This window comes from Haemorhous mexicanus, chromosome 8 (assembly GCF_027477595.1).
Source record: "Haemorhous mexicanus isolate bHaeMex1 chromosome 8, bHaeMex1.pri, whole genome shotgun sequence".
Classification (NCBI taxonomy): domain Eukaryota; kingdom Metazoa; phylum Chordata; class Aves; order Passeriformes; family Fringillidae; genus Haemorhous; species Haemorhous mexicanus.
In genome coordinates this window covers 22,986,581-23,010,351 of record NC_082348.1, presented here as the reverse complement: position 1 = coordinate 23,010,351, position 23,771 = coordinate 22,986,581, and the positions used below count along the sequence as shown (strand labels likewise).

At 36.5% G+C, this 23,771-nt stretch overlaps 1 protein-coding gene across 4 annotated transcripts in view; it reads left to right on the top strand.

Moving 5' to 3' along the window:
* The window catches only part of SESTD1 (SEC14 and spectrin domain containing 1), a 50,731-nt gene that overhangs the window by 7,347 nt on the left and 19,613 nt on the right, over positions 1-23,771 (top strand). For all 4 annotated transcript variants that reach the window (XM_059853200.1, XM_059853198.1, XM_059853199.1 and 1 more), the window contains 7 exons: positions 4,651-4,730; positions 7,990-8,098; positions 11,050-11,140; positions 13,141-13,254; positions 20,277-20,390; positions 21,845-21,942; positions 22,308-22,363. In XM_059853200.1, the coding sequence (XP_059709183.1) occupies positions 4,676-4,730; positions 7,990-8,098; positions 11,050-11,140; positions 13,141-13,254; positions 20,277-20,390; positions 21,845-21,942; positions 22,308-22,363 (637 nt within the window). In that variant the 5' untranslated portion in view covers positions 4,651-4,675. The remainder of the gene's footprint in view (positions 1-4,650; positions 4,731-7,989; positions 8,099-11,049; positions 11,141-13,140; positions 13,255-20,276; positions 20,391-21,844; positions 21,943-22,307; positions 22,364-23,771) is intronic.

The following is a 23,771-nucleotide window of genomic DNA, read 5'->3' as shown; positions in this document are numbered from 1 at the left end:
TATGTGAGCTGATGTTCCTCTGTCAGGTTTTATTGTTATTTTGCAACTGTCCAGCTGAATAGCTGAGTTCCAGGTGCTTTTAATTGAAGACAGCATTAACTAATAAATATTCACAGCCTTTTTCTATTTTTGGGGCAGGTTTATGCTTCTCAAATTACCCTGGGGCATCAGCCCTGGAGACACCTTCGTTTGTAGTCTCTCTTTGTACAGCTTTGCTGTGGGAGAGATGACATCCTTTAATGTAGCTTTAAAGGAAGGTGAAATAATAATCTGCATAGATAATTGTGATACTCAGCTTTCTCCCTGTCTTTTACATGTGAATTTTATTTCTGTGTGGAACAGATGAACTACTTTTAAGCTGATTCAGGGAAAGAGAGGGTAATGGTTTGTGGGTTGAAGTCACCATCCAAAAAAGCCTGCGTGCTGGCTACAGAGAATGAAGATGTTGATTTTGAAGGTCTGCAATTCAAAAGTTGATCTAAAAGAAAAAGTGTTTTCATTCTACATGATTTGAGGCTTTTTTTCCTTTGGTACTTCAGAATGTCTATTGTTATTTGTGCTATTGTTTGTGCCTGGACTTGCAAGCTGCTACAGTTTTGAACCTAGCTGCCCATCTGCTCCTTGGTTATTTATAGGCAGATTTGTGGAGCTCCTTCTAATCCCTCAAGTCTTCAAAAACATTAATGAATTAAACATCACAATACTCTTGTAAAAAGAGAATTAAATGGAGAAACTGAATGGAGGCTAAAAGAGGATAAATGACTTGCTGAAAGCCATATGTATATTTCATAGCAGAACAGAGAATGGAAACCAGATTCTTTTTTTCTTACTTGTAGTCCTGTGCTTAACAGACCAGCTTCATGCTCCTGTGAGATACATGCTAAAGGAGTGAAGAGAGAACAGGTTCTTTGAATCTTGCAACAGATGCTCATGTGCAGAGTAACCCATCTCAAGACCTTGCACCATATATTGAGAGTATTTAAGATTTCAGGTCTAACAGACATGAATAAACATGTTCATATTAATTCTCATGAAGCCTGAATTTGTTCTGATTGTTAATGTTTTGGAGCAGTGGTTTCTGCCAGGTTGCTTAGAAAGAAAACACCTGTTACTTGCAGGAGAACTTCTCTCTGACATCTTAGTTCTGCTTGTCCAGTCAACCTGTCCCTCTTCCCTTGTCCTTAATAGAGTTTTACAATGGCTTTAAACAGTGTCTGGACACTGGTTCTCCTTTAATTTTTTAATTCAGTGGCAGTGAAGATGGATAGCACAAAACGCAGGCAAAACTTTGCTTTCATCAGAAATTTGGCACTTTGGTGAATTACACATACTATTTATTGTGTGTGAGTTCTTTTGATTTTTGGCTGGGGTTTTTTTTTTTTGGTTGTGGGGGTTTTTTTGTATTTTTGTTTGTTGTGGGGCATTGTTTGTTTTTGTTTAGTTTTTGTTGTTGGAAGAACTTCCAAAATTTTAGATGTGTGGAGTAAAACATTGTAATTAGCAGTCATTCCCAAGTCTAGAAATGATGGAGGATGCAGCCTACTAAATTGTGATTTGATTTCACATTGGAGTGCCACCTGAAATATTGTTTTGCAACTTTTACCTGTTCTGTAATTTTTTTGAACTCTTTGTTTACTATTTCCCAGTCTGTCCTTAATGTATACATGTTTGTATGCAAGATAATTTTCTCCACAAATAGTATTAGTTTCTGTTTGTTAAAGGGATTGGAAGAGTTTTCTATTTCTCTGGAATGCCTTTCAAAGATTTAGGTTTTAAATACAAATATTATGCGAATTTAGTGTTGCCCCCTTCTTGAGGAAATCTTCAAAAGAAGGAATACATTGTTGGAGACTGACATTACTATGTTGATTTAATAACCTGGAAGCCTGTGTCATTTTAAACAAGTTCAGTGAAGTTCATTCAATTCAAAGTGTATTGAATGTGTCCAGGAAACATGTTAAATAAAAGAACTACAAGTTCTGCAGTTTGACACATGGTATTTTATGGTATGATGGCAAAGTAGGTTCTAGGTGGGCACACAGCACTCTATATTGTTTCTGAAATTCAGCAAACAAAATAACCTCTTTATTTGTTTAATATTTGTAAAATTTCAGCATATGAAAGTTCTGTCTTTTGATTTGGAAGTGATAAAATGCAGCTTCCTGAAGTACTTTACTTACCACTTGTGAAATCTGTTCTCTTCAGTGCTTTTGTTTTTCTTCAGTAGCTTTTCTGTGTTTAATGAAACCAAATGGGTTTTTTATTGATTAATAGACACTGAATCTGTTTCTTTCACCTAAGTAATGGTAAAATATTGAGCAATAAGTCGCTCTTTCCTCATGCTATGTTGAGAGCTTGATGAAAAATTTTAAGAGCCTGTCATTTTGTCTTCCTCCATCAAATTGAAGACTTTGCATATATTTTGTAGGTCTAAATACATTGCAAAGGTGCAAAGCAGTGTACCTTTTCAAAACACCTTTAGTAGCTCCTGTTGAAAAGTAGATGCCAGCTTTCTTGAAATGGTTTCACTTTCCAATATTAAAAAAAGACATTTTGTTTAATTCATCTGGAGACTCTTTCGACATCAAAAATAGAGAAGGATGCCAAGCCTCTTTTTTAAACTGAAGATTTTCTTTTTTTTTCTGGTATGTTCTGATAACCTGCTCTGGTGAGAGTTTTCTTCCAGATGAAACCTATCAAAGCTCTCACAGAAGAGAGGTAATTGTACACTTCAGGAGTTTATGGAACAAAGGCTAGGTGTTTGGAATTACCAGCAGTTGTTCTAACTGCTCTGACTCACCTCCCTCCACTCTGAACAGAATGCTTCCTTTGGTTCCAGGAAACACTGAATAAAAGAACTATTTTGATCCATGGACAGTGCCACTGCTGTGGCAGAAAGCCAAGCGATGCTTTCATGTTAAATAAATAGGTCTTTTCAGAGCAGCAGAGAAACACGTTCCCTGGAGTCAGTAAGCTGCTGCAGACTTTTGTTCCTGTGTGAAAGTACCAAGATTATGAAGTGTGTGGAGGTTTGAACTTCCTTCATTGATTATAATAAAGAGGCATGTGTAATAATTTGGAAATGTAACCTGGGGAGGAGGGGGAAAAATCATTCAGGTATATGTTCCATGTCTTGAAAAAAGGAAAATAAAGAGAAGTGCTGAAGTTAAAAAGCTTCCACAGAGTTGTTTGAGAGATAAAAATGACTGCCTGTATAATTCTTGAATTTTGTGGTTTATGCAACAAATAACTGCAAATCTTTGTCCAAAGCATACAGGAAGCTTTAATAGGGTGCCTTTTGGAGCAGTTGTTCAAAGTGCAGGCTGTCAGGGGACTCAGTTTCCTGAGAGAACTAAAAGTTGTTTGTTTCCTTCTGTAATACCTGAAGTGTGAATTCCATAGAATTGGCAAAAATTGCCCTTCAATATGAAGACTTTGGAATAAGAGGTGAGAATGAACATTGTCACACATTGCACGTTGGAAGAGGAAGAGGCAGTAAAAAGCTGTTGAAAGGTTTTTTATTTTTTATAATAATATGATAGTTCTTTTTTTGTTTGTTATGAAGCTCATTGTTTTAACATGAAAAGGAATAACTGTTTTACCTCAGGCTATTTGGATTTCTCTGGATTTTTTGTGTTTTCTTTTTTTTTTTTCCTAAACAGTTTATAGTTTTTATTCAGTTAATTTCCCCCATGCTAGGAAAAAAAGTTCACTTTGTGTGCATTCTGAAATATCCAGAGGGAGAATTCCAGGTTGCAGCCTGAAGCCCTGGGCCTGGAATGAAAAAAAAAAATCGATTTTGATCTGGTTTTATTTTGACTGATATTGGCACATATCTTGAATTGAGTATTTCTGAGCAGAATTAGATTTTTTAATTACATGGATTGATCTGTGGAAGCAGGACCTCAGAAAGTTACAAGCAGAGGCCAGTTCCTACTTTGTGTTGGCTGGAAGAGGAGGTTGCAGTTCAGGCATCCTGTGGATTTGTCAGGGAGGCAAAAAAGCTTCATCATGGTGAATTGCAGTTCACAGGGCAATAAAAATTGCATGAGGGGAAGAGGAGGCAAGAGAAGCAGGAGCATTTCTGGGCATGGATTATAGGTAGGAGGTAGTTATTCAGGCTGTTGGATGTTTTTTTTTCCACTGAAGCCCTGCTAATGGCAGGGTAATGGCAGTGTCCTGACAGAAATGTAGCAGAACAAATTTAGGTAATTATTATGTTCTTGGTAATACCAGACAGACTGTGCAAAAACACAGTCTTATTTGCACTTCTTTTACATCTGAATGAGCAAACAGATGACCTACCTGAAAATTGATTGTAGTGTATTAGGGTTGGGAAACGGGATTTATGTAAGTTATATCATAATTTATATAAATAAATAATTTTATATAAATTATCTTGTTGTCCTTGGTTGAGATTCTGCTTTGGTTTTTTTGGGCTGTTTGTCCCCCCCAGTGAGGGAAAAGAAATCTTTAATTAAATGTTTGTATGAATAATGCCTACAATGATGTTTTTTCTTAAGTTTTTACAGTATTTTAGATTTTGGTTACAGTGTTCTGTTCTTCCTTCAGAAGAATCCTGAAGTGTAACACTGTGAAACACTGTAACTGATTTCCCATGCCTGACAACTTCAACTTCTTGTGTTTCAGAGCTGAGAAAAGTATCTGAAGTAGAATGGAAGCGTCAGTAATATTACCCATTCTGAAGAAAAAATTGGCATTTCTTTCAGGTACACTTTCAGTTTTCCTCATCTGATTCCCCCCTGCATAATTTGGATGGGATATTTAAGTTGGTTATTTGTATTTGCTGGATGTATTTAACAAAAATGTGTTGTTGGTTAGTGCTTTGTCATATTCCAAAAGAATCTCTGGAACCCTTTATCTAGTAGCCAAGCTGTTGGTGTTGGTGTTTAGGACTTGGTTTTGCTGTAGCCTGTAGCTCAACCTGCAAAATTTTCAAGAAGTTTCAGACTATATGTAAGAGGCTGGTGATTTAATATGCATCCAAAAATAATCCTTGATGCTTTGGCTTTTTGTTTTTTTGGTTTTGGAAAAACAGAGTGAATATTTTCAGGATTTTCTGTAGAAAATTTTTCTTTTCACCTGTCTTGTCTCTAGCATAGAAACACATGGGAGCAGAGTTAGCCATGCATTGCAACAGTTTGATTGTTGCCAATTAATTCAGGGAAAGCTGTAATTATCCCAGTATTTATTAAAATTTCCTGAATCTTATCTTGAAGATAACTTTTTCTCCTCCCTCTGCCAGAAAAAAATTAAAAAAAAAAAAAAAAAAGGAAATGCTTCAAATGGTGAATGACAATCCCTTGCTGGTTTCACTGCTGTTTAGCTGTGTTAGTTCTTGGTGTTTGTCTGATCTAGTGTCAGTAGGTAGCTTACAGAACACTTGTCAACTTGAAAAACTGACAAGTGTTGCCGTAAATATTCTTCTGGCTTAGTCTATTTTAGTTTATGTTTTTAGCCAGTCTAGTTTAGCCTGAGAAGTGAAACTTGCTCTTTGAGTTAATGGAATTTATTTTGCTTTAAATTTGCCCACTGTCTCCAGCAATTGCAAATCTAACAATTCCTTTTTAAAAACAAACAACCAAATCCCTAAACCTCAGCTCACATTAAAGCCTGGGACAGTTCTTCCACAGTAACAGCAGATGTGTAGAAGTTGTTCAGCATTATATTGCAAGGGGATATTCTCATTAACTAGAGTGCATTTTCAAATTGCTATTCAAGCTGCCTGATCTGTTTGGAAATGCAGACATTTTTAGTGGAAAGTAATTTATTGAGTGGCATTTTAAATGCTAGGAACCATTTTGGGCCTATCTATGTCTAAGTAGGTTTGATCATTTTGGAATTGGTTAGTATTAATGGGTGCTTTAATTTAATGAATGGTGAAGCTTGATGCAGAAGGATTTTTTAGCATTCTCCAGTTTAAGTAAAGTAACTTGACAGATACAGATCAGTTCATCATGTCTCTTTACATCAATTTTACTCTGTATAGTTTCATAGTAGTTTCATTAATGACTAAAAACATATATTCAGAAAAATAGTATTTTAGCAAAGTCCTGCAGTGTTTATGTGCTGAAGTCTGTTGTCATTTTTGAGTTAAATTGGTATAAATAATGTTGATCCTGCCTTTTTCTGGAAGCAAAACAGTGGTTTCTAATGGAAATCCATGGCTTGGTGTAGTTTTCATGCTGATAAGTCATTACACATAGCACAGAAGAAAAGGCAAGCTCCTAAGTCAACAAAAAGCCTTGAACAACCACTTTGGTGCAAAATGAACTAAAAAAAATTCTTTTTTTTTAATGCTCTCAATTGCTTTCCTTAGCAGTGTTTACAAGCTGGAGGAAAAACCTGTCAGTTGTTACACAAGATGACTTGTCATGAAATAATAATTTAGATAATTATTCTGGTCTTTTTGTGAAATGTCAAGAGATTATATTTCTGGGATTTGGGTTGTGCTTTGTTCAGTCAGTTCAGCAAATGCTTTTTAAATCCAAGCATTTTTACTTTTTCTCTGCTTCCTCACTCCAGTTTTCAGGCTTTTTGCCATTCAGAAACAGAAGGGTGGACAGTCTGTAAATAACTGTTGCTGTAGATTGTTTCTGCTGGAAACATCTGTCCATTTGTCCTTTCTCCTACAGCACCACTCTTCAGTTCTTCAGTTTAGAAATACAGTTATTAGAAAGTGTGTTGCTGCTTTCCTGCAACAATTCTCTCACAAAAGAGAGGAAGGGGTGGGAACACAGCTACTGCAGGGGACCACTGAAAGCAGTAGGTTCTTCATGAAAATGTGGGAAATATCTGTGTATCAGTGGATCTTTAAAACTCCAAATTTGGAGTGTTTGCACAGCTTTGGAAACAAGGAAAAAAGGCCTGTTGCAATTAAGATTCTAACATATGTTGTGTAAACAGTGTTAGTTCATTATCTTGCATCCACCTCCTGCATGGGGAGAATTCTTATCAAATTGTGTCAACATATGTATATGAGTCTGCAAGCATGGCTGTGCTTGTGCCTTTTCTTGTTTCTGCACGGCTGGTACTATTCTGTAAAAAGTTGTTCTTACTCATTAGATGGAACTTCAGTTCTACTGAAGAACTTTATGAAGCAAAAGCATAATTTAATTGCTTTAGCCATGTGAAAAACAGTTTGAGAATAAAAATATTCTTTCTCAGATAATGGGAATCGACTTTGCTTGATTTTTTACCCAAATAAACCTGTGATTATAGATGTCTTTGTGCAGTTTTTTTAGATTGTTTAGTAATTGACTCCTACATATGCTTAAGTATGTTGTGGTTTTTCCTTAATAAAATAGATAATATATCAAAATTTACTGTTTCTAATATTGTTTGTATAAGTTTTTCCAGAAAGGTTTGAAAATGCAGATGAAGATTAAGGCAAGCGGTTGGAAATACATATCTTAATGGCAAGGTGACTGTTAGCTGTTTATAAATAGGTCTAGAAATAGGTAGTGCCAGTTTAGGGCATGTGCCATGGGCAGCCTGTGTGGTACAAGATCCTCCTGTAGTGGTCAGTTGGAGCAGGAAAGTTCTCCTTTTCCAGGAGCTCCAGTTGGAGCTGCTGGGGACACGCTCAGCTTGGGAGTGAACTACATTTCTGATAGGCTGGTGGTGTAGAAGGACCAGGAGATGCATTTTAATACTATTATGTAAAAATGAAAAAAAAAATGCTTCTGGAACACTTGTGTTGTTTATATTGAAAGTATTAGATGAAAAATTGTGACAGCTCTGGATGTGGGCTATGCTCTGATGCCCTGGTGATGTTTTAAATATCCGTGTGGTGAAGGAACCTTCACAACTGAGAGGTGAAATACCAGTGGAGGTTTTCACAGCAGCTTTAAAGATTGCTTTTGTGATGAAGTTTGAGACCACTTAACTGCAAAGTATTTCTTCTGCTTGGACCTCATCACATGAACTTTGTAATTACTTTGTAATTACTTTTTCTTTCTGAAACAGGAGGGAAGGACAGAAGAAGTGGCCTCATTCTGACAATTCCATTATGCCTTGAACAGACGAGCATGGATGAGCTGAGTGTCACACTAGACTATCTTCTAAGTATACCAAGGTGATTTAGAAGGCATTCTGTTCAGAGCTGGGGTTTTTTTATTTCCAATTTTAGAAGGGATCTCTCTATTGTTTTTAATTCTATCTGCTCTTCTTTACCAAATTAATTTTATGTAAATGTTTGTTTAGAATGTGATGCTGTCTGAGTTAGAAACACACATCCCAATAAGCTAAGGGATATGTACTAAGGCTTTTCTGTGTCTTTCTCTGTCCTTGTGTTCTCCTTTCTTGGGATGGCTCTATTCATAATTTCTTTTTAATGACAATGCACTTAAATTGCTAAGTAAATTAATGAGCCATTCAAACCAAACTCCCAAGCTTGCAAGGGCAGCATTGCCCATTGCCCTTTCTGTGCTACATGCCTTAAGCTTTGTAGCTTATAGGGCTTCAGTTTAAAAGTTAAAAATAAACAGTCTGACTGAAGTTAGTGAGCAGCTTGTGGTACTGCTTAAATATGCTGCCTAACAACTTGAGTATCCTGTCATCCATAGCTTGTGTAAAATCATTGTTGTTCAAATTCTGTGCATGTGCTACTGGCAGCTTATAGTGACAGTTTTTGATCCTGGCTTAGTTACCTGTATTTCTGTTTTCTTAAGATCCAGGGATTGATCTTTATCATAATTTTTTTCTGTCATGTACCACTGCTTTATAAATAAAAGGAGCCTCTCAGATGAATGTCTGTTTTTATATCTTTTCAAATCTCTCTTCTGGAAACAGAGCAACAGTGGCATAACTAAAGATATCCAGTGTACTTTGCACGTTTTAATCTATAAATGTTTATAAAACACAGTTAAGGGATGCAATGTTGGGGTTTTTTTGGTAGATTAGACTTTTAAAAATCCTGATTGGTGAGAGAGAAGCAAAGAATAACAGGTTATTTAAAAGTAAAACATCAGGAAGTATATGAATATACTGCAAAACATTTTAGTTGTGTAAGTTTTAGGGTTTTTTGAACAGCTTGTTGTCTTTTGTAAAGTGGTGAAACACCAAATGGTCATCCACACAAGTCATGCCATTGACTTAAGGACTTGGCTGTATTTGTGAAACAGATGCAGGCATTCTTGTTCTAGTAAGCATTAATTATTCCACAGTCTCATCCTGATGTATGTCTTTACATACATTAGTGCAACAATAACTGTCTAAAAGCTGAACCAAAGTGCTCTTTGTACTCAGTAGAAACTGGGAAATCTGTTTGAAAGTGAAGTCAGTGTTCCCATATTTAATGCTCTGTGTCAGTTGTGGAAAAAATGACCTCTCTCCTATGGTGGCAGTATGGAAAAATCATTGTCCTTTTGGTTCACATGTTGTTTTTCAGTGGGAAATGCAAACTTTGGCCTAAGCACTTCTCTTTTTTTGTTCTGGAAAGACTTGCTGAACAGTGTTTGGGGAAAATAGGGCTGAGGGAAGGGATACTGGGATATTGTCCCAAACCCAGATAGCTGTCCAAGCAACATTAAATCTACTTTTTTCCCCAAGTTCTATGTGTAAGGTAACCTAATATGTTTGACTTTTAATTCAGTTGTGCGTGGTATATGATGTAACTACAACTGGTGTGAGATCTGCAGTCTAGAGTGGATTGCTGCCTGTATCCAAAATGTGAGAGGCATAACTGCTTAAAGTGTCTTGGGTAGAATTCCTTTGGAATGTGTGTGTAAAGCCATTCTAAAATTTCAGACAATTTATTCCTAGTTTTCAAGTATACTGTTATGCCTTTCTTTGATGGTATTTAAAACTCTCAGATTCTTAAGAGGTCTGTTCAGAACAGAAGAATAAAAGTGGCAACATTATGATGATGTCTGTTCATACTAAAGTTTGCTTCCTTTGTTGTATTCTCTCTATTGTGTCTCAAATCACCAAGCTTTTTACTTTTTATTTTAACTTACAAACATTTGCATTGGCTAACCTTTCTAGAAGTGGTAGGTCACTTCTGAATTTGATTGGTTGTGTATTTTGTTGGGTTTGGCAGGGTTGTAGTAGAGGAGCAGATGCTGATACTGCTCGAGTCCAGTGAGCCTAAGGAAGTCATGTCCCAAGATGCTGCAGTAACACTCTTCACCTTATTCTTCAAAGCAGTAGCATTGTGCCTTTTGAGTTGGTTTTGACTGGAAATTGCACTAGTGAAGCCTGAATGTTCAGACTGCTTCCAGAAAAATCATGTTAAGAGGTTCCTTAAAACCAAAAGCTGTCATAGGCTGTTTAAATAGCCAGGTTGAATTATTTTTTCCTAAATAGGCTGTAAAGTTTCCTTTTTCCCCTTTTTTTTTAAACTTCAGGGTGAATTTGTCTGCCACCCATACCTGGTGAAGCTCAACATGAAATGAATAACAGTTAATTTCTTGTTGGGAAACATAATGCTTACTGTTGCATGCCCTGTTTTTTGTAAGCTAAGGAGATCACAGAAGTAGCTTTGTTTTGTAATTGCAGATTTAGGAAAGATTACATAATGCTTTCCTACCGCTCCTAAATGTCATGGATTTTATTTGCTTATAACTTTGCCAACACAAGAATTTCAACCTGGGACATGATATCTAGTGTGGTAACTAATGTTAAACCATGGGCTCACTTGCAAGCTCTCTTCTGGATGCTCCCTGTAAAAACTGACATCCTTTTGTCTTCCTTATGACACTGTAAATTGATCTCTTTTCTGAGGATTTTGTCAAGTTAATGGTTATGAGACCTTTTCAGAGTTGCTACAGTTTAAAGAAATACTTGTATTATGAGATACACTTCAGTCTACAGAAAAATTGTAATTTGTAATATCTGATACTATGCTGGAGCATTAAAATTGGAAGTCATTTTATAAATGAGTAAACTTTAAGTTTATAAGACAGTGTTTCTATAAGGAAAAAAGAGATGTAGTTGTATTTTACAGGAGGCTTGTTAAATCTGAAGTTGGCATGGCATGACACTTGTTGTTATGTTTTTCTAAGTGCTTTTTTTTTTTTCTTTTAGTGAGAAGTGTAAAGCTCGAGGATTCACTGTGATAGTGGATGGCAGAAAATCTCAGTGGAACGTGGTAAAGACAGTTGTGTTAATGCTGCAGGTAAATAAATATTTATACATTCATAGTTGACTGATGAGTTTTATGGACGTGAACCCATTGGCTGTGGTGTTGTAGAGACAGTAATTTCCTTGAAATGTGGTTCTGTGACGAGTTCTGTGCAGCAGGAAGAAATTCTGAAAAGCAGATGCTACAGCTCACTCAAGTGAGAGACAAATTCTTTATATACTGAGAACACACAATTGCAGGCCTTCCTCTGAAATGGAGGTTTAGTTAAAAAAGTACACAGATATGCTCCTGGCATCACCAGCTACAAGCAGTAGGAATGTGTGCAGGGCTGCAGTCCCACAGATATTGCAGCTGAGCAGGTTTTGGTGCAATATCTGTTGCACTGCCTGGGTTCCTTTGCAATAGGGTATAGTTGACTTAGTTGTGGATCATAGTTCCAATCACAAATTATGTTCTGTGTGCTTCAAAAAGTAGGAGAAGAAGAAAAGTGACAATTTCCAATAAAAAAATAATCGAAAAAATATTATTTTAACTCTTCAGAACCGTGGGCTTACAAGTAGAGTCTTATTTCTGGTGGACAGTATAGATTATGGTCAAAGAAAATGTGAGATACAGCATTTCTAACACATCAGAACACTCAGACTACTGCCTGTTTTCCTGCACAGATGGTTCCTCTTTATCAGAGTAGTTTTCCTCTCAGATTTAGATGAAGTCTCAGAAAGTGTGTCAAATAGGAATAATTTCTTTTTTTTTTTTTTTTTTTTGTCCTGCTGGGTCATTGTTGCTTCTGGGTTTTGAAGTCTGTGTCAAGGTGTCTTTCACCTATTCTTGACTAAAATGGTTTTCCTATTAATAGAATTAGAGTCTTTGAATCCCTTGTGTTCAGATTATGATCTTGACTGGGTTTTGCTTCAGCCACTGTGTGGTTGTGAGGTTCAGTGGGAGCTGCAGCTAGTGGGGAAGGCCAGCTCTTTGCCCACACCCTTGTTTCCCTGGCAGCCCTCATCCTGCCTCTGCAAAGCTTGCAGAAACATGGGTTGCACATCTGTGTCTTGAGTTTGAGAAGGAAGCAATAAAGAAGATTTTCCTATGTGAATTGATCACTTGTGCAGGTCATATGAGATTTCTGTCTGCTTCATCATTTGTAGTTCTCAAAAACACTTATGTGTTCAAAATATTGAATACTTGTAAATCGTTTTTGCATATTCGTTAAAGAATGAATTGGGGGTTTTGTTTTGGTGCAAGAATGAATTGAGGTTTTTTATTGCTGATTTATTTAACTTCTTCTGAATTAATTTTTATTAATAAAATCAGGTATTTAAATAGAAATCCCCTGGGTTATGTCACCTTTATATCACTCCTCTGATTGACTTTTACTTATTGCTATAGCTGATGAGTTTAGAGTAATCAACAGTCTTTGTTCCTTGATGTACATTCGGTGTGACATCATAAAATCAACTCAGTAGATGAAATTACTGATTTAACCTGAGAAATGTTTTCCTGGTAGTATTTCAATGAATTAATATGTTGAAATGTCAATATTCAACCTTTTCATTTTAGTCTAAGTAATATGTACTGGGGAAGTATAGGATATAATCTTGACATGTAATCTGATAACAAATATACAATTTTTCCCAGCTTTATGATTACTCTTTCCTTCTACATAGAAGGTAACATTGGTGGAAAACTCTGGTTTTAACATTTTTTTATCATTTTAATGAACTACCATAAAGTAAGTCTAGCCAGTAGTTCATTTTTCTGTACTAACACATAGCATAGACTAATGGTGTGTCCTTAGGACTAGGAATAAAGAGGTTGTGTTTTCTTTTCAGTTTTGACACCGTTTGCTGTGAAATCCTGTGCAGTGTTATGAACCAGGATGGACCAAACGTGATGTAGATGAAGCAGACTTCCATTTCTGTCTGCAATTTTTGCATTCTTGTGTAGATGATGAAATCTAAGTGGAATTCACTTCTGTGGTAAATGAAGGTTTAATCTTGAATGTTTTTCTTATTTTTTCATTTGTTTTGCAGAATGTTGTTCCAGCTGAGGTGTCACTTGTTTGTGTAGTAAAGCCAGATGAATTTTGGGATAAGAAGGTTACACATTTCTGCTTTTGGAAAGAGAAAGATAGACTTGGCTTTGAGGTATGTTGAGATTCTGTCAACTTCAGTCAAAAATACTGTTTCTAAAATACTGATATGATTGGATGACCACTCAAGTGTCTTTAAAATAGCTGTATTCCTGATGCTTTCTGGATAACCTTAACAAACCACTGTGGCTTTTTAACTTTTTCAATTTTTAATGAGACTTTCTTCAATGAGTATTTTTAACTTAAAACTGTGTGGTATTTAATTCTTTGCTTAGCAAGAAAATGCATATTGTAGGTGTTTTGAGTCAGAAACAGTTGTACAGGATTTAGTGTGAAATTTTTCATGACTTCTCTATTAGGCTGTAGAGATATATGGTCTGTGGTGTCACTCTGTCAGCTGTGACCATTCTGACAAATATCTTGTTGGTATTGCATGCATCTTCTCTCATTTTGTGAGTTCTTTGACATCAGGAGCAGGTTATAGATCCCTTGCCAAATACAAGCTGACACTGTTCTGAGTTGTGAGGCAGAGTGTGTGCGAGAGGCTACAAGTTAATGTTAGCACTTCCCTTGTTATCTCTGTCTGGGAGGTTAATGGAAACCTCCATTTTCCCTGTCTTTTTAGAAAATATCTGTGTCATCAAACTTTCCACTCATTTTTTCAGCTAATCTTGTTTGAACTACAACAGGCATGTAGCATGCAGCCCAGTCACGGTGTCTTTTAATCAAAAACATGAGTGTGGTGGTGCCCACTTTTATAAACTAGCATATTGTTTGGAGCCACATCCAAGATGACAATTTAAAAAGCCTCTGAACTGACTATCTGTACTCAAAAATATGATTTAAGAGCTGCTGGTTAGAAAGTGACTGAAGTTTGCAATATTCAGTTTCACACAGATCTTTCAAAACACAAGGTAAATGTCAGAGTCCAGAGAGCAGCATTAATAAAGGCAAAGCCCCTCTTTAGAAAATGCTACTGTGTGATTTAAGCTCTCTTTCCCAGCTAAACTCCTGTAAATCAAGTTCTTGGGCAAGTTCAGGAAGTCTTTGAAGTTGTGGTATGAAAGTATGTGACATAGTAGCAGTTAGTGTAGGTATGATGGGGTTGCTAGGTTGGAAGTTAGTCCTTCCAGAAGATTCTTCCTGGGTTTTTCTTTAACATGACTCAGCTAGAATGCATTTTTAGACAAATAAGCAGAAAGCTTACAGAAAATATATCAACAAAGCAGGGATAATTTTACATGACTGTGATAATAAAAGGATTTTTTGTTTTACTCTTAGGTTTGGCTAACTGTCATTAAATGATAATCCTTTAATTTAGTAATCTTAGTAATTTTATAAAGCATGTTCTGTGCTAATAATCACGTTGGCATTGTTGGCATAGTCCACTGGAATTATGTAACCAAACCTTTTGGTTTCTGTTATTTGGTTGTAGTCAGGAAAACTGTTTCAGTAAAAATCACCCACCTTCTCTGGTCTCCAAATATTTGTGTCACAGACAGGAGTGTATCTTTCCTCTGTTCCAAAGACCAGTGCAGAGCCCTGATAAGGCTCTGGAAGGCTCCAACTCAGGCACAAATCTACAGCTGCACAATTTTGCATTGCTGGCAGTAAAAACAAACAACACCCAACTCATGTTTTGGATCACGGGTTAGAGCTGTGTAACTACTAGGAAAATTCAGGATTGGTTTTGTGCCAGTGAAATAATTATGAACTAAAATTGTAATTAAAATATGAAATCTTTTTATTCACTTGGGTGTAATCTCATTTTATTTGAAGCAAATGCTGTGTAACTGTGATTTCTAATGGGGCATCACATCTACCTCCTATTTCCTACTACCTGATCTGTTCTTAATACCTAGCTTTTAATATTCCCATATGAAGCCAATAATCTCAGTGTCTTCCTTTCTGTTCAAAGGAAGAGATCCTCTGCTTCAGAGTTAGATGTGGTGATGATGAGTTGCAAAACACTGAAAGTAAATGTGGGAACTGAGATCAAACAGTACTGGGTGGATAAGTACAAAGAGGTGGGCTGATTCAGCTGAGAAAAAGTTCATGTCTTTATTTCTGGTTAGTATTAGTGTTGGTTTTGGACCTGCCTCAGGACAATTCCCATTTGTCCTCCAGCAGAACTTTCTTCTGTAACTTCATTCCTCCCTTATTAGCAATCAGTTCATGTGTTAATTGAAGCAGTTTTATCTGGTCCTGTGCCATGCTTCATAAGAGGAGAGTTGTCTTAATTGTCATAAAACTGTCTTTCAGCTGAAATGTTGCATATATGACACTGTAATGCTTAATACTGTTAATGCTTTAAAAGATTGAAGAACAGGATTTGACTGTAAAAATGCTGTGGTTTAGAGAGTTGGGAGGTGGTACTTTTTGCTTTTTTATTAATACACTCTACATAGCAATGTGAAACAAATCACTCTTTTAGAAGATGTTGTGTGTTGTATTTGAGCGTGAGCTTCTCTTACAAGAACAACAAGCATAACTGGAAGAAAAAATTTACCAAAAAATAGAAGAAATGTAGAAATTTATACACAAAAATACCTATAGATCGGTGGGGTTATTTCACACATGTCAGTCACTTTAGGAACTTAGAGGAAAAATAATTTCTGAGCCTGATTTAGATACTAGATCAGTACTTTGAAAATCAGTTTGTCAGGAGCAGGAAAGAAGAGGATGTGCTTGATGTTCTTGTGGAAATCAGGGAGCAAAATTTTAAAAGTTTCAAAGTTCACTGAGGAGTTGGAGAATAGAAATTAAGTGCATAAAATAAAAGGAATAAAGAAAGGATAAATTGGGTGGTGAACTACTATGAATTAGTTGAAAAAATTAGAGTGTGTAGCATAAGGATCTTTATAATCCTGAAGTCCAAAGTCTGAGTAGTTCTAAATGCTTCACACTTTTACTGTAGCAGCTGACAGCTCTAACTCTCTAGTAAAGAGTGTCAGAAATTTCTCATGATAATTTATCTGCAGCATCTGCTCTGAAAAGTCTCAAGTCTCTAATTTACCTTTTAAGAATTATGCTAATGAGCAGAGTATTGCTCCACACAATAAAGAATGAATAACACTTTGTGGGAAATATCTAATTTTTGTCCATTTTCAGTTCAGTGTTTTAAGGCCAGAATTGATAGCTTTCGTGGACTTTCCCAAAAAGGCATATAGGAGGTCCAGTCAAAATTGTTTATTTAATTGCATCTCTTTTCATCTGTATGCATCTCTGTTGCTATTTTAATATGGGAGGCAATGGGTTCTTGGGCAAATTAGGCAATTGTGTGGGGCTGGGGCATGTAAGCCTGCATTTATGTCACATCCTGAATTCTGTCCAAAGAAAGCGTGTTGAAAAGTCAGGAATCTTCGCCTGTATTCTCTTCTCTGGGATGTAAAAATGAGAGTGTGCTAATTACTGTGAGCTCTGGAGGGTAAGGTGAGGGAGTGGGTAAAACCACAAGTGAAGGAGGCAGTTCCTGGGAGTGGAGTTCATCTTGTGTTTATCGAGGTTCTGCCAACTGCTCTTGTGATTCTAGTGTGACAGATTTCTATGGCACTGGCCAGACAAATATTTACCTAGTGTTTCTTGGTGTAATGTGAAAGAAAATGATCTTTGTTTAGATTAGTGTTCCATATTAAACAAATAATACCCTATGCTACTCAGCGTTTAATCAAATAGTATTTCAAAAAATGGATTGAAATAGTATTTGGCATCAAAAAATAGGATTATTCTCCTCAGGAAGAGATAGTCTTTGCTTTACAGTTCTGTGGCAATGAAGATCATATTTAGATTGCACTTGTTTAAATTTTATATTCTCGAGGGACATGTGTATTGTTCTCTTTCGGAATGTAACTACTCCTTTTCAGATTCAGTAGTGTGGCTGCTCTGGTATTACACACTTCAGGAAAAAGCTCCTTGTTACTGAAATTTTACAGCCTCCTGTTCTCAAGTAGCTCCTGGGTTTGACTCTGTAACATTTGTATTAAAGAGCTTTTTCATTTCTTCCCTTAAGAGAGAAAGTAAGTTCAGATGAATGTATTTAACATTTTGGGGACACTTTTACATGTCCTCTTGAATATCTAGAATTCCTCTCTCATCTTGACTTCTGCCTCTGTCTCCTTGTAGATGATCAATGACAATTGCAGAAAACAGCAAATGACATAGAGAGGTCAGCTTACTGCAAACAGTATTTAAAGCTTTTTTATTACAAAAGATACATCTTGCATGAGTCAAAATCATGTCTTTTCACTGCTGAGAAATAGAATTTTGCACTTAAGGCACAAGACTTTGCAGTCCATGTTTTTAGCTTTGTCTTCTTTTGCTTGACAGCTGTTACAAAGGTTGTTTTGATTTTGTTAAAAAATGCAGCACTTCTGCTTTTCCCAAAGCACTGTTCTGAGTTATTCCTTTAAAGGCTTTCACAAGGATTTAGCAGGACAATACTGTAAGCAGAGCAAGGATGAGAGCTGCTGCCAGGTTTTAAAAAGAGCTGAGTGCAGGTGATGATTCCAGGGCTCTGGTCAGTAGCAAGCAGGACACGTTTGAAACCTGCTGCCACTGTGAGCTTATTAGCTGTCCTTGTTGTCAGAAGTGGGTGGATCAAGTGGGAAGGGAAGCAAAGATTAAAGGATTCAATAATTTATACTTTTTTTTCCTGTTTTACCATCTGTCCAGACCTACTTGTTTCTCCCTTGGGAAATTTAAGCTCTTCATTTTAACATCCAGCTATAATCTGCTGTCCAAAAGCTTTTACTTTGGATTATGAAAGCTGCATTTTCCCCCCTGTTTCTGGAATCAACATGGTTTGATTTGGGAAAAAAAGGAAAACAAAAAATCATTTCAGTGCAAGCAAACAGGGTTATTTCTGCTTTTACAGCTGTAAATTACCTTATCTTTACCTGTAATATGTTAAAGGGTGAAATTCAAAAGCTAGGGTGAAACACTAATTCATAAGGGACAACTTTTTCTAGGATGTGGTATTTTGACATCTATTTTCACAAAAGGTCAAATTTAATTACTCTGTTTGGATTGTGAAACATTTTGAAAACCTGACAGCAGAAGTTTGCTGAGCTTGAAGTAGAATTCAGGCCTGTAAAAGTGAAGTGTCTTCTCACTGTCCTCATGGCATTTTTCAACATTTTTTTCTTCTTTGGCTCTTGGTCTGTGTACTTATGGGCTATTAATCTATGGTAGCTGATTTACTAATTTAAAGCATATAGAGGATGTCAGGTTAGCACTGCCACTAGCTCAGGTTTAGAGCAAGAGCTAAATTCTGTTCAGGAGCCTTCATTTCTGCCACAACCTAGTCAAAATTTCAAATGCTTTCTTATATTATGAAACAGAGGATTTTAGCAGCTAGCCCAGTGAACAGTCAATAAACAGTTTAAGAAAGAAGTTTTTTTTAAATGAGAAACCTAGAGAATGAAAGGGTTTGGAAATAATGCTTGAAGTTACAACAAGGTTTATTAATGAGGGGGAAGTTCTGTTTTTCAGAGTTTTTCTAATAAGATGTAGAAAATTTGGGTTTTGACCAAATCTCTTTTCTGGGTGTTTATTTATTGTCAGAAGATTATTTTTTCATATGGCTAAAATATTTTTTGTGCAGGCTTTGCTCTTTCAGAATTTTTTTATTTTAAATAAACATCTCCCTAGTGGAAGTTTGAGGGCTATCCTCAAACTCTCCTTCCTGAAGGATCTCAATTTAAAAAAAAATCTGAAATAAGTGGTCTCAATGCAATCCATCTATTTTGTCAGGCTATTTGGGTCTTTTCAGAACTTATATTTCAGTAATGAGAACCAGCTGCCCTGTTTGCTTTAGTTCCCCTACCAGAATGTCCATCCCAAAATTCATTTTCTTTTTTTAATGAACTCATAGAGATGAATGTCAAAAATTACCTAAACTATTAAATGTGCCAAAAGAAGGAAGAACAAAGGCTTTTTTTCCTCTTCTTTCTTGGATGTAGAATCCTCTGGGGTTTGGGCTGGTTACTGGCATTACCTAAAGAAACTCCTAGCCAGTTCCATTTACAGCAGCCATGTACCATTAAGAGTACAGGACAATGGTGGATATTTGGATGTTGCTGAAAGGGTTTCCTCTGCAATAATAGACCATTTGTTTGGAGCTACTCTGAATTCTGTAGTTTCAGTATCTGCAGGGAAGTGGAACTGGAATAGAAGTCTCTCTCTAGTTAGCTCTTTCTTCATATGCTTGTGCCCTGCAAGAGTATGTGGATGATTTGATGGGTTATAGAAATTTTCTTGTCTTTTTTTCTTTTGTTTCTGGCTGTATATTGCCAATATGCCTGCTTCAATAGAGAGGTTGTTTTTGGTTGTTTTTCCACAGGAGTTATTCCAGGCTTAGCATATTATTCATCAAAGCAAGCTGTGCTGCCAACTTTTGGTTTAGGCTTATATGAATAAGGCCCATACAGGAGCCTCTAGAATGCAGAAATGAAGGCAAGAATTTAGTTTTCCACCCAGCAGGACCTGTGTTTTCCTGTATGCCCTGTAGCTGGTGAGCTAGATTTGTGTCCTGGGTGAACGACTCCGGCTTTTAAGCTCACTAAAATTTGAATTTTTGACTACTCATAGAAAGAGTATGATTGATCCAGCTTTTGCTGAATATATTTGCACAGTAAATGCAGGCACTTACCTTTTATGGCCCAAGCTCACCCCTGGGACTGAAAGTATTGCCAGAGAGTGGTAAAAATCCCGAGTGCTTTGCAGCATGGTAGCCTGCTGCTATATTCCCTAGAAATGGATGGTGTGGATATGACTCAATCACAAAGCATCAGCCCCCACCAGGATAACAGATATCCAGGGAACACATTGCTTTTTCCCACTGTAAATAGACAAGGTGGTACAGATGATGCACTTACAGGATTATGCATGAGGCATACACTGCATGTCAGAATTACCTGTCTGGTTGAGGCCCGCATTAATTGCAGCCATATTTCATTCAGACATTTAGCAGTAAAATCTGAATCACAGAATGATCTGCTCAGTATCTCTAGGCACACTTCTCAGATACTTAAGGGAAGTATGAGCATTACCTACAAGTGACCTCTTTTATTGTTGCAGGTTATTTTAGTATCTGCTAACAAGCTGACACGATATATAGAGCCATGCCAACTAACAGAAGATTTTGGAGGAACTCTCACCTATGATCACATGGATTGGCTGAATAAGAGGCTGGTTAGTTATCTGTGTTTTGGGGTTTGGGGTTTTTTAATGTCTCCTTCTTGAGCCCTGAAATTTTTATTTGTGTGGGAACTGCAAAGCGTGTAGGAAATGGTCACACGTGTAGTTGTGCAGTTCACTTACACTTACATAGTCTTGTGGTAAGTAACACTGCCTTTACTCAAGGTGTGATAATGCTACTGTCATCAATTTGTTGAACAACCAGTTCCTTAATGAAGCTCTTCTAGTAACACTAACTCTAGAAGAGCCTGAGTCTATGGTATAGTTGCTATAAAGGCAAATTGGGTGCTGTAGGAGAAGATCAAAACAAGGAGAAAATACCTGGACTCTGCAGTTGCTCCTGGGTTATCTCTTAGGTCGTGGTTCCTGTGGTTTTAAGCTGTCCTACACCAAAACCTCTGTCAATGCAGTTTCCCCAGCAGACCAAGAAGCAGTAAATGTCCAGGAGCAACTACACCCTTTAATTATTAATCAGCACAAATATTTTAAGCAACTGTTGGCGTGCATAGATCTCCAGCATGTTCTTAATCTTTCCCTCATTGATACTTGCTTTTCAGTTAATTAAATAGAATTTTCAAAACAATCTTCAGTGACACAGCATGTTCCCTTCCTGTGTAATCTGTTCTAAAAATGTGTGTCTCCATCTAGGATCTCCAGGTGGGATCTCCAGGTGTGTTGCAATGGCACCTGCTTTCCTCTGAAATTTTAAGTAGTCCTAGATAAGTTAAGGAAAGTTCATTGGCAAGCTGTTGATTAATAATTTAATAACACCAAAAATACCTGCAAGTTACTGTGCATGCCATGTAAGACACCCAGTTGTGCTCAGCTCTGTTAAACAGCAAAACCAGCCCTCAGAAGTCAGGTACAGAGGAATTGTCTGAACACTGCACAGTGTCTTGACTGTACAGGTGTTATCTGAGATCAGAAACCCCTGAGTTCAATGAAACTGATGAGGGTATCTTATTCTATATAATCTTTCTATATAATATAATACAATAAATTTTTCTTTTATTTTAGTTATTCATTACAATATGGTCAATTTTAATAGTGAGTAGAAGCTGGAATCTTTATAAAATTATTATAATCCTTCCAAGTAAGCTGGCCAGTAGTTGTGTAACATGCCTTGATTCTCTAGCATTGTTAAAGGCTTAAATGAAGAATAAATATGTCCCTAAGATCTTACAGGTTTTGCAGATATCTCGATTTTTTTCAGTATTCATTATATTCAGTGTAGTATTTACTATCTCCCTAAGGAATCTTAGTGCTTTTAAGTGTTCTGTGAACAAACCTTTGTTTTCTGTTTCCTCCCTACCATCTGAATGCTGGGAAATAATTACACTGTGTAGAGACTGAAGTATACTAATGGAACTACTGAATGAATTTGCACCAATGCCTTCAGTAAAGCTACCTGAAACGGTCTCTTAAATCAAAACCTTCCTCTTCTTTAGGTATTTGAAAAGTTCACTAAAGAATCAACATCTTTACTGGATGAGCTTGCTCTAATTAACAACGGAAGTGATAAAGGAACTCAACAAGAAAGAGAGAGGTATGTGATTCACTTTTTGAAGTGAATGCTTTTGGATTATAAAATTTCATTTGAATTCCAGAAAAATACGGAAAAAATTATGTACCTTAAATACCTTGAAATGTGTAAAGAAATTCTAAACCTTTATAGTGTAGACTACAAAGTACATGAGGGTATGTGTAGATGGATGCTCATTCAACTGATTACATACATGCACCTCCACTTGTGTTTTGATTTAAGGAGTTAAAAAAGTGAGGACTTCACTAACTGAGAAAAAACCCTAGTCTTTTCAGACCCTCAGGTAGTTCCAGCCTTAGCTGAAGTTTTTAGTGCTACTGTAATACAAATTTTAATAATGTGTTTATTTGTTTTTTTTTTTCCCAAAGATCAATAGATTTGAACTTCCTTCCATCAGTTGATCCTGAGACGGTATTGCAGACAGGTATAGTAAGTCAGAAAATTAGAATGTTGGTCAGTAAAGTGACATGATTCATTTTAGGCCCCACCTGGAAGCACAGAGGGCACAGTTGTTATCTTAGCCATCTTCACAATGTATTGAGCTTACTGGCTACTGTAATCTTTGGGTTAAAAAAAGTGATGCTAAGAAATGGAAGAACTCCAAACATGTCTTTTTAAATACTTTTCTTATAATCCCACGAGCATCTTTACAATATTACCATAACTATTATGTTTAATTTTGGGAATGCTTTGTTTCCAGCTGATGTCAATATATTTGCCTTATGGAATGGATCCATCTCAGTAGCCACCACATGGTTACAATGCAGAAAGCATTTTCCTGCACAGTTCTGACAATTTGCATCAGTCTGATTCTGGGCTGATCATCTGTCAGAAAAGTGAAGCATACTTCGCTTCTAGGACTCTCATGCAGCATTAAATGATTTGGGATTCTTTAACAAGTTGGGTTTAGGGTGAATTTCCTATTTGCAATAAAGTATAATAGTCTATTGATTTGGACTGGAATTTTTTTTTTTAAATTTGTGTCTTTGTAGAGTAAGTAATGCATAGTGTTAGGTGGTGATCAGAGTCTGAGTGCCTGGAATTTTTACCTCATAGCCTCCTATAAACTAATGTGTGGATCACATGAAATACTTATCACAGTGGCTTTATGTGCCCTCTGTGTAAAAATTCAGCTCATCTAGATGTGGGATAATAGTGGTTGAGTTAAAATGTGAAACAATAATTTCTGACTCTAGTCTTTGAAGTTTTGAAAACATGAAGTGTCTGTAGACAGTGTCACTAGATTTCAGCCTTAATTGAGTATTCTTGTCTAATAGTAAAGATCTTTGGACAAAACAGCAGTTCAGTTTTGTGTAAGCAGATGGCTCCTTAGCCCATTAGTTTATATGCATTCTCTGTTTTCCTAATTCTGGTAATGAGGTTTTTTGGTGGTATGAAGTTTCCTAACTTCCATGGGACTGGATGATCCTTATGGCTGCTTTCCAGCTCAGCATATTCTGTGGCTAAATCATGGGAGTTTTAAGAGGCACCCTTTCTCTGTTAGAGTCACTGTACTGAAAGGCTGAGAAAAAGAGAGATAAAACTCTCCCCAATTAAACTCTTATCTCCTAAGGACAGTTGTGAACAGAGGGCTTAGATAAAAGGCTTCTGTCTTCCATAACTACAGGTACTGTTCTTTTCTCAAGCTCCAAATCCACATATATGGATCTATGGTTCATAGAATTTGATAAGAATTAGTTTGAAAAGATGGTTTTACCTGGAAAAATCGTGATTCTTTGCTGCTGAAAATATACAATAAAATTACCCCAGTAGAACAAACTTGTAAAAGGCTAAGTCTGTTTGCTCTGCAGCTATCTGTGGAGTGTTATAAA